Source organism: Arachis hypogaea, chromosome 20, assembly GCF_003086295.3.
Source record: "Arachis hypogaea cultivar Tifrunner chromosome 20, arahy.Tifrunner.gnm2.J5K5, whole genome shotgun sequence".
Classification (NCBI taxonomy): Eukaryota; Viridiplantae; Streptophyta; class Magnoliopsida; order Fabales; family Fabaceae; genus Arachis; species Arachis hypogaea.
This window is the reverse complement of record NC_092055.1, coordinates 93,065,766-93,077,184: the sequence shown is the minus strand read 5'-3', so window position 1 is coordinate 93,077,184 and position 11,419 is coordinate 93,065,766. Positions and strand designations below refer to the sequence as shown.

The window sequence follows — 11,419 nt, the reverse complement described above, 5'->3', positions numbered from 1 at the left end:
ACTCAATTTTTGAAGTGGAAAGAATTTTGCCAAGAAGGCATTGACCAGCTTTTCCCAAGAGTTCAGGCTTTCCTTAGGTTGTGAACCCAACCATGTTCTAGCTCTATCTCTTACAGCAAAGGGGAAAAGCATAAGTCTGTAGACCTCGGGATCAACCCCATTGGTCTTAACAGTGTCACAGATTTGCAAGAATTCAGTCAAGAACTGATGAGGATTTTCCAATAGAAGTCCGTAGAACTTGCAATTCTGTTGCATCAGAGAAACTAATTAAGGATTAAGCTCAAAGTTGTTTGCTCCAATGGCAGGGATTGAGATGCTTCTCCCATAGAAGTCGGGAGTAGGTGCAGTAAAGTCACCAAGCACCTTCCTTGCATTGTTGGCATTGTTGTTGTTTTCGGCTGCCATGTCTTCTTCTTATTTGAAAATTTCTGTTAGGTCCTCTCCAGAGAGTTGTGCTTTAGCTTCTCTTAGCTTTCTCTTCAAGGTCCTTTCAGGTTCAGGATCAGCTTCAACAAGAATGCATTTGTCCTTGCTCCTGCTCATATGAAAGAGAGAAGAAGAAAGTATGGAATCCTCTATGTCACAGTATAGAGATTCCTTGAGATGTCAGAGGAAAAGGAGAATAGAAGGAGGAGGTAGAGAGGAGAGAATTCGAACTTATAGAGAGAGGGAGTTTGAATTGCACATTGAGGAAGAGTGTTAGTCCCTTAAATAGAAGAATGTGAAAATGGGGGAAAGAATTTTTTAAATTAAATTTATAAAGATTTTGAAATAATTAAAAGAAATTTTGAAAAATTGATTGATAATTTTTTAAAATTAAAATTGAGAATCAAAAAGATATGATTGAAAATCATTTTTGAAAAAGATGTGGCTGAGAAGATATGATTGAGAAAATATTGTTTTAAAAAGATATGATTGACAAACAATTAAAAAGATTTGATTTTTAAAATTAGTATCTTGGCTAACAAGAAATTTAAAAGATATGATTCTAAAATTCAATTATTGAACCTTTCTTAACAAGGAAGAAATTTTTGAATCACATCACTAATTGTTAGCAAGGATTTTTGAAAAAAAATGGAAAGGATTTGATTTTGAAAAGATATGATTGAAAAGATATGATTTGAAAAAGATTTGATTTTGAAAAATTATGAAAATTTGAAAAAGATTTGAATTAAAAACAAAATCTTCCCTCCTGTGCCATCCTGGCGTTAAACGCCCAGAATGGTATCCATTCTGGTGTTTAACGCCCAAAATACTACCTTTTTGGGCGTTTAACGCCCAGCCAGATATCCTGACTGGCGTTTAAACGCCAGTTTTCCTTCCTCACTAGGCGTTTTGAACGCCCAGCTTTTCCTGTGTAATTCCTCTGCTGCATGTTCTGAATCTTCAATTCTCTGTATTATTGACTTGAAAAGACATAATTTTGAAATTTTTTTTTGAATTTTTAATGATGAAAAACAACAAAATGAAACTAATCATGTAAAACCAAGATCAAATAAACAATGCATGCAGGACACCAAACTTAGAAATTTTCATATTAGAGACACTAACAAATTGAGAAAGCATATGAAAATCAACAAAACACACAAAACAAGAGAGATTAAAGATCAGAGTAAGGAAATCATCAAGAATAACTTGAAGATTAATGAAGAACATAATGCATATATTCGAAGATTGCAAGAAAATTAAAAATATGCAGGACACAAAACTTAAAAATAGACACTAGACTAAAACAAGAAACACACATTATTTTTTATTTTTTATTTTGTTAAAATTTTTTTTTTGTGATTTTTCGAAAATTGTTTTGAAAAAGAAAAATAAGAATTTCAAAATTTTTAATAAGAATTCCAGGAATCATGCAATGTTAGTCTAAAGCTTCAGTCTAAAAAGATTAGACATGGCTAGCCAAGCTTCAGCAGACATTACATACAATAGCCCAATTGATGGGAATCAATTAGCTCCTGTGATGATAAAAACATCATCTGAAACTCTAGAATTCATTCTTAAAAACTCTGAAAATAAAAATAAAATTACCTAATCTGAGCAACAAGATGAACCGTCAGTTGTCCAAACTCGAACAATCCCCGGCAACGGCGCCAAAAACTTGGTGCACGAAATTGCGATCATCAATGGCACTAACAACTTGGTACGCACAATTGTAATCTCAACTCTTTGTCACAACTCCACACAACTAACCAGCAAGTGCACTGGGTTGTCCAAGTAATAAACCTTACGTGAGTAAGGGTCGATCCCACAGAGATTGTCGGCTTGAAGCAAGCTATGGTTATCATGTAAATCTCAGTCAGGTGGATTCAAATAGTTATGGAGAATTGATAATTAAAAGATGAATAAGACATAAAATAAGATAGAAATACTTATGTAATTCATTGGCAAGAATTTCAGATAAGCGTATGAAGATGCTTTGTTCCTCCTGAACTTCTGCTTTCCTATTGCCTTCATCCAATCATCCATACTCCTTTCCATGGCAAGCTTTATGTTGGGCATCACCGTTGTCAATGGCTACTTCCCGTCTTCTCAGTGAAAATGGTCCAAATGCGCTGTCACCGCACGGCTAATCAGCTGTTGGTTCTCGATCATGTTGGAATAGGATCCATTGATACTTTTGCGTCTGTCACTATGCCCAACACTCGCGAGTTTGAAGCTCGGCACAGTCATCCTTTCCCAAATCCTACTCGAAATACCACAGACAAGGTTTAGACTTTCCGGATCTCAGGAATGGCCGCCAATAATTCTAGCCTATACCACGAAGGTTCTAATCTTAGATTAGAAACCCAAGAGATACACATCCAAGCTTGTTTGCATGTAGAACGGAAGTGGTTGTCAGGCACGCGTTCATAGGTGAGAATGGTGATGAGTGTCACATAATCATCAAATTCATCATGTTCTTGAGTGCGAATGAATATCTTGGAGAAGAAATAGGCTTGAGTTGAATAGCAAAACAATAGTACTTTGTATTAATTCATGAGGAACAGCAGAGCTTCACACCTTAATCTATGGGGTGTAGAAACTCCACCGTTGAAAATACATAAGAAAAAAAGGTTTAGGCATGGCCATGAGGCCAGCCCCCAAAACGTGATCAAGAGATCAAAAGATGAACTAAAGATTCCAAGATGAAAATACAATAGCAAAAGGTCCTATTTATAAAGAACTAGTAACCTAGGGTTTACAGAAATGAGTAAATGATGCAGAAATCCATTTCTAGGCCCACTTGGTGTGTGCTTGGGCTGAGCATTGAAGCTTTCACATGTAGAAACCTTTCTTGGAGTTAAATGCCAGCTTTGGTGCCAGTTTGGGTGTTTAACTCCAGCTTTTATGCCAGTTCTGGCGTTTTGACGCCACAATTTTTATGCTGACTTGGAATGCCAGTTTGGGCCATCAAATCTCGAGCAAAGTATGGACTATTATATATTGATGGAAATCCCAGGATGTCTACTTTTCAAAGCAATTAAGAGCACGCCAATTGGGCTTCTGTAGCTCCAGAAAATCCACTTTGAGTGCAGGGAGGTCAGAACCCAACAGCGTCTGCAGTCCTTTTTCAGCCTCTGAATCAGATTTTTGTTCAGGTCCCTTAATTTCAGCCAGAAAATACCTGAAATCATAGAAAAACACAGAAACTCATAGTAAAGTCCAGAAATATGATTTTTATTTAAAAACTAATAAAAATATAATAAAAAGTAACTAAAACATACTAAAAGCTACCTAAAAATAATGCCAAAAAGCGTATAAATTATCCGCTCATCACATACCTAATCAAGGACTGGGCTTTGTAGAGATCGTCGCGCTGGCAAATAGTGCAGCGATCAGAGCACCGGATCAAAAGTTATTTGGATTTGAATATCTAAGTGAGGGTTTAAGTTTGGAAGGTGTTCTTCCCCTCTTGGTTGAACTTGTTCAGCATTTCATCATGCATAAGGAAGAAATGACCTGAGGCTCATTGAATTAAGTGGGTTGGATAGGCCTTTGGACCTGGTTCGTTCGGTTTTGCCTGTTCGGCCCAATCTTGGGTCGAATTCTTTAAAATTGGTGTCAAAATTCTTATTTTAAGTAGCTCTATCTCATTTAATCATAAAATTTCAGTTTCTAATTTTCTTGAGTAATAATTAATTTATTCACTAATTATTCGTGAATTATTCAGGGTTTACATTCTACCTACCTAATTAAGAATTTTGCCCTCAAAATTTGGATTCAATTACCTGAAAAAGGCGTGGGTAGTCTTTCCTTATATTGGATTCGAGTTCTCATGTATGCTCCTCTATACCAAGTTGACTCCAAGCAACTTTGATTAACATAACTTCTTTTTTACGCAACCGTTTAACACTGGTATCATCATTCTTGACTAGAGTCACTTGAAATGTTAGATTTTCTTTCAACTGGATAGGTTCGAGTTCTAACACATGGCTAGCATCATGAGTGTATTTTTGAAGTTGTGACACATGAAATACATCGTGCAGGTTCGAAAGATGCAGCAGTAATGCAATTTTATAGGCTACCGGCTCAATTCTCTTCATAATATGAAACAGACTGATGTAACGAAGATTCAGTTTCTTCGCTTTAATGGCTCGACCCACTCTGGTTATCGGAGTAACCTTAATAAAAATGCAATCCCCGTCATCAAACTCTAAAGGTTTCCGCCTCTGATCGGCGTAGCTCTTCTGGCGACTTTGAGTAGTGAGCATCCTGTTTTGGATTTTCTTGATCTGTTTGGTGATTTTAGCTATAAACTCAAGCCCTAACAAACTTGATTCCCAATTTCATACCAGTATAGTGGAGATTGATATTTTCTACCATACAGAGCCTCATATGGAGCCATTCCGATACTCGCATGTTAGCTGTTGTAGCACGCAAATTTCACCAATGGTATGTACCGATCCCAACTTGTCGGTTGGTCCAATACGCAAGCCCTCAACATATCTTCCAGTGTTTGGATTGTTCTTTCTAATTGACCATCGGTCTAAGGGTGATATGCAGTACTTAAACTCAACTGAGGCTCAAATGCTCGCTGGAAAGCTCCCCAGAATCTTGATGTGAAACGAGGGTCTCTATCAGAGATTATAGTGGTAGACACGCCGTGTAACCTAAAAGTTTCCTTAATGTACAAGTGTGCTAGCTCCTCTAAGGTGCAATTCATTCGAACGGGAAAAAAGTGAGCCGACTTTGTCAGCCGGTCCACAATCACCCAGACAGCAACAAATCCGGCTCGAGTTCTTGGCAAACCCGACACAAAATCCATTACAATGCTCTCCCATTTCCATTTCGAAACTTCTAAAGGTTGTAAAGCCTCGGATGGTCTCTGGTGTTCAATCTTTACTTTCTAACAATTTAGGCACTTTGAAACATGCGTCGCTACGTCATTTTTCATACCAGGCCACCAAAACATCGACTTTAGATCGTGGTACATCTTTGTGCTCCCCGGATGGATTGAGAACTTACTCTGATGGGCTTCTTTCAGGTTGTCTTGCCATAAATTCCCGACATTTGGTACGCAAATTCTTCCTTTGTACCTCCAGATTCCATCTCTGTCCCAAGAGACACTCCATCGCTTTCCTGCATCAATTGCCAGTAATACCTTCTGTAATTCATAATCATTTTGTTGAGATCTCTCAATTTCAGCCTTAAAGGTACTCGAAATCTATAGTTGATTCAAACATACACCCCCAGCTACTTTTTTTAACTTCTAAGCTCAGGTTTTCAAATTCCTTCCATAATTTCTCCTCTTCAAGCATCATCCATGCAGCACATAATGATTTTTAACTTAAGGCGTCCGCCACCACAGTTGCTTTTCCTGGATGGTAACTCAGCTCAAAGTCGTAATCTTTCAGTAATTCCATCCACCTTCTCTGCCGCATATTTAGCTCTTTCTGATCAAAGAGATATTTCAAACTTTTATGATCAGAGAAATCTCGGAACTTAACCCTATAGAGGTAATGCCTCCACACCTCCAGCATAAACACAACTGCAGCAAGCTCCAGGTCGTGCGTCGGATAATTAACTTCATGAGGTCTTAACTGTCATAAGGCATATGCAACCACATTCCGGTGTTGTATCAGCACACACCCCAGACCCTTCAATGAAGCATCACAATACACCTCAAATGGTTTATTCATTTCGGGTAATACGAGTATAGGCACTGTAGTCAACTTTTGCTTTAAAGCTTGAAAGCTTTTTTCGCACTCAGACGTTTAGACAAAAGGCGCATCCTTACAGGTTAACTTCGTCAATGGCAAAGCTATTTGTGAGAAACCTTTAATGAATCTTCGATAATAACCAGCTAAACCAAGAAAACTCCTTATCTCAGTTACTGATGTCGGTCGCCCCCAGCCCATTACTGCTTCTACCTTAGAAGGATTTACGTCTATCCCTTGTTTGCTTACTATGCGGCCCAAAAACTTCACCTCGTCTGTCCAGAACTCACATTTGGACAGTTTTGCATAGAGTTTCATTTTCTTCAGTATCTGCAACACAGTTCTCAAACTTTCTACAAGCTCTTCTTCATTCTTAGAATAAATCAGTATGTCATTGTAACACTCTACCTCACAGAGCTTTATGCTTAAGCCGTAAAACAAAGGTGGTGTAGTATTACGACCTCTAAAATAAGATATATACATGTAATAGCAGAAAGGATATAATATACGAGGATTCTTAAAAAACGGATAAAACAAAATCGCAAAAATAAAAGCGCAATGCTAAGAAAACGAGGTTACTTGTGTACGAAGAAAACTAAGGTTCATAAGTATAAATAAACAGAAAGTGAGAATAGAGGGCCAAAAGTACAAAATAACAAGCTCCTAACTCAGCCTGCGAAGCTAAGGCTGGCCGGAGAATATTCATATACATATATACATATTCCAAAACCCAAAATACATACATGAATCCTAGCTCTCCATAAACCTCTAAGAGAAGCAAAATGAACAAGTTATTCGGAGAGAAAGTTAAGTACATATTTTCATTACTATACAACAAAATAAAACCCAGAAACCACTGCACCTCAGAAGTTCAGACATCTAGTGAGGTGCCTCTCGACCTGCATCTGAAAAATAATAACATAGTATAGGGTGAGAACCAAAGGTTCTCAGCATGGTAAAGGTATCACGCATATAAGATATAAGGTCTTTGAAATGCCAGAGGCAATCCTAGAATGCCGACACTCAGGTATAAAATTTAAGGAATTAAAAACAGAAGCTATAAGTAGGTGGTCATCTAAAGGTTCTCAAATTTTAACTAAACTTAACCTGTACACTAAACTTCCACCTTTCCTCCATTCCTCTATCACTTAAGAGTTGCACAGACAAACAAGCAAAACAAGGCCATGGACTGTCTCCCAACGCACATCCCCAAGAGTCTATACATAGCTTTTTCTCAAATATATAAATTTTCTCAATGGGGGTCAACATTCCTGGGAATTTATAAGTGTCCGGTCACACTTACATCGTAGGGTCAACAGAGTATCGAGTCTCAACCTGGTACACGTGGTGCAAGCCACAGTACTTTACCGAGGAAAACTCGTATCTCAGATCAATTGAGTATATAAGCCAGATAATATTCATAATCACTGTAATCTTTGCATAATCATATCATATAAGCCATGGTATTATATATACTCCAAATATACTCTTTTCCATATTTATTTCATCACTTTTTCCACTTTACTTCACCTCCAAGCTACCTCAATTTTCTAACTTTATCTTACTACTAGAGTTACTACTATGATTTGGGTCTAAAAGAATGAAAATAGAGGTTTAGAAGTTTGAAATTTGACTTAAAACACAAAAATCATTTTCTGCTGAAACAGGGGCCACGCGTATGCGTGGGCGTGAGAAAATACTTGCTCGCGTACGCGAAAATCCCAACACGAAAGGGTTGGTCGTGTACGCAACCCCTTAAAAATCAGTGTTCGCGTACGCAAACACACTGCTCATGTACTCAAGCAGCCAAACCCCAAGAGTTACATCACGTGCAGTTGTCGCGTACGCAAGTTGTGCAGAACCAGCAAAATGTTGAATGCTGTAGAATTTTCAGTTTTGTCCTCCGAACTTCTGACGCGCATAACGTTTTTAGTTTAAAATATTTTTCATCCGTTCTTCAAACGGTGTAAACTTCACAGACCCAATTTTCATATGAGATAAATGTGAAACAATTTGGGGATCTGGAAGCCACGTTATGGCCCGTCGAAATTCGGCCAAAAATTAAATTTTTACAAAAACCTTCCAACCTCTATTTCATTGATTCACCATTCAAATATCAACCATTCCACACTTAAAATCAGTCCTAAAATATGCAATATTGATGCCAGGGCATCGTGGCCAGTTTCACTGACCTTTTCTTTACTGTTTTTAGGTTAGTTTCATGCATTTCTTTAGGAAATAAGCTAGTTTTGGGTAGATATTCACTTATGCCTTGATTCAAGCATACATTGTGCATTTTACATAATTTCATGAGGATTTTGCATAAGTTTAGTGACAAATATTATGTTGCATTACTCATGACTTGGACTAGAGCTTTGATGCACTTTATTGCTTGATTTCAGGACCAAAGGGAAGCAAGAAAAAGGGAGGTAACTTGCAAGGTTAATGAGAAAAGTGATTGCCAATAACACTCTCAAGAAAAAAGGCATCAATGCCCGCATTAGAGAGTCACGTTAACTAAGTTAACGTGAACTCTAACGTGGAGAAGAAAAGTTGAACCAACGTTAGTGACACTTAACATTGTCACTAACGTTGGCAATTACTCATAAGTGGCCACGTTAGAAGCCACGTTAACCTAGTTAACGTGGCCTCTAATGTTAAGGGGGGAAGAGAATCCAACGTTAGTGACACTCAACATTGTCACTAACGTTGGCCTATGGTGCAAAGTACCACGTTAACTTAGTTAATGTGGGAACTAACGTAAAGGATGAAGAGTTGTCGACAACGTTAGTGACACTCAACATTGTCACTAACGTTGAAGCAACCACACAACCCCCAAGAGTCATGTTAACTTCCACGTTAACTTGGTTAACGTGGAAGCTAACGATGAGGAATGAAGGATGAGCCAACGTTAGTGACACTCAAATTGTCACTAACGTTGGGATGGCTAAAGATGGCCACGTTAGAAGCCACGTTAACCTAGTTAACGTGGACTCTAACGTGAGACATAGGGGCACATCGGAATGTTAGTGACAATGTTGAATGTTACTAACGTTCTCGAAGGATGGCAAGGGCCACGTTAGAAGCCACGTTAACCTAGTTAACGTGGGCTTTAACGTGAAGCAAGAAGGGGCACACTGGAACGTTAGTGACAATGTTGAGTGTCACTAACATTCTCGAAGGTTAACAAGGCAACGTTAAAAGCCACGTTAACCTAGTTAACGTGGCTTTTAACGTGAGGCAAAGGGGTGCATTGGAACGTTAGTGACAATGTTAAGTGTCACTAACGTTCTCGAACTTATTTCACTAAATATTAACACCCCTAACGTCCTGAACTAAAGTCTCCGCCCACTTCGCACTTTCTCTCTGCAAGTAAAGCCAAGCCCAAATAGAGAAAGGAACTGCTTGAAACTCAAGATCCAAAGGCCCAAGACTTGAAGAATCAACTAGAAGCTGAGAAGAGTAGTATATATAGGAGTAGCTTTGAATTGAGAAGAAGTTCTGGAGGCTAGGAAAAGAGAACTACTCTCTGTATTTTACTTTCTTTACAATTTCTAGTTTTATGATGTATTCTCTATCTTTGTTTTCATTTTCAAGAGCTATGAACAACTAAACCCCTTTCATTGGGTTAGGGAGCTCTGTTGTAATTTGATGGATCAATACTAATTTTATTATTCTTCTTCTATCTTTCCTCTTGATTTTACTTGAAAGCTTTCGATCTTCATCCAATTGAGTAGTTATCTTGGAAGAGAATCTATTCAAACTTGGATCTCTTTTGAACCTTGAAGAGGAATGAAGAGATCAAGCTAGAAATGCTTTCTCATGCTGGACCAAATTGGGTTTGGATGGGTATGTGACTATAACCCTCTCAATACTTGATTTGGAAAATGCATGTGGTATAATCAGTGACCATACTTCATCTCTTCTCATGAGCAATTGACCAAGGAATTGGCTATTGATCAAGATTTGAGAGATTGAATTGCAAGATATTGTAATTCAATCACTTAAGATTGCCAAGGAGATCAATGAGTGCATTGATTGAGGAAGAGATGAAAATGAACTTAATCCGGATAATTGCAACATCTCCTAAGCCCAATGAACTCCCATCTCTGATCTTACCCATTCTCTTTAATTTCTGCCATTTACTTTTATGAGCAAATCCCCCATTCCCATTTACAATTCTGCAATTTATTTTCAGTCATTTACTTCCAGTCTTTAATTCAGCATTTACTTTTCTGTTATTTACATTCCTGCCATTTTATTTTCTGCAACTCTCAACCCAATTCTGGATTCGCTCAACTAGAACATTCTTCTAATTAAGTTGCTTGATCAATCAATCCCTGTGGGATTCGACCTCACTCTATTGTGAGTTTTTACTTGACGACAATTTGGTACACTTGCCGAAGGAGATTTGTTGAGAGACAAGTTTTCCGTGCATCAAGTTTATGGCGCGTTGCCGGGGATTGATTGTGCATTAACATGATTAATTGGAAGATCACTAGATTGAGCATTTTATTTTGTGATTTCATTTTCTGTTTGAGTGATTTGCTTTTGTTTTAGTTAAACTTCTTCCCTTCCCCTCTACTCTTTTGTTTTTCTTTGTTATTTTCAATTCTGTTTGCTAACCCACTAACTGTTTGATATATTGCATCACCACAACTAACACAATTCTGACAAATACTGTCTGCACCTATTTCTCTGCTTGTGCTTGTTGGTTGTATGACAGGGAGAAGAAGCGGGGCTTCAACTTCCTTTGATTCTGAACCAGAGAGAACCTTAGACTAAGGAGGGAGGCAAAGGAAAACGAGTAGTTGGTGCTGAAGAAGAGGAGGAACATTTGAGGAATACTTTGAACCAAACATGGAAGAAAAAATGGAAAATCATCATGAAGAAGAGACTCACAACCATGGCAGAGGAGGTGGAGCAAATCATGCTGGGGAGGATAGAAGAGTTTTGGGCTCTTACATTAATCCAAACCCAGGCAATTGTGGAAGTAGCATCCAAAACCAACAATCCATGCCAACAACTTTGAACTTAAACCACAGCTCATCACCCTTGTTCAGAACAACTGTTCGTTTGGAGGAGGTGTTCAAGAAGAACCCAACAACATTTGACCACCTTCCTGAGAATATGTGACATAGTGAAATCTAATGGTGTTCATCCTGACGCCTATAGATTGCTCTTATTTCCCTTCTCACTCAGGACAAGGCAGCCAAGTGGCTGGAATCCTTCCCAAGGGAGAGCTTGACAACTTGGGAGGATGTGGTGAAAAATTC

At 38.2% G+C, this 11,419-nt stretch overlaps 1 protein-coding gene across 1 annotated transcript; it reads right to left on the bottom strand.

The window, feature by feature from the left end:
* Nucleotides 1-4,259: 4,259 nt before the first annotated feature.
* On the bottom strand, nt 4,260-4,697 carry LOC112786013 (uncharacterized). Its single transcript, XM_025829438.1, has one exon. It carries the CDS (start codon nt 4,695-4,697, stop codon nt 4,260-4,262), a length of 438 nt encoding a protein of 145 aa, XP_025685223.1.
* Nucleotides 4,698-11,419: the final 6,722 nt, after the last annotated feature.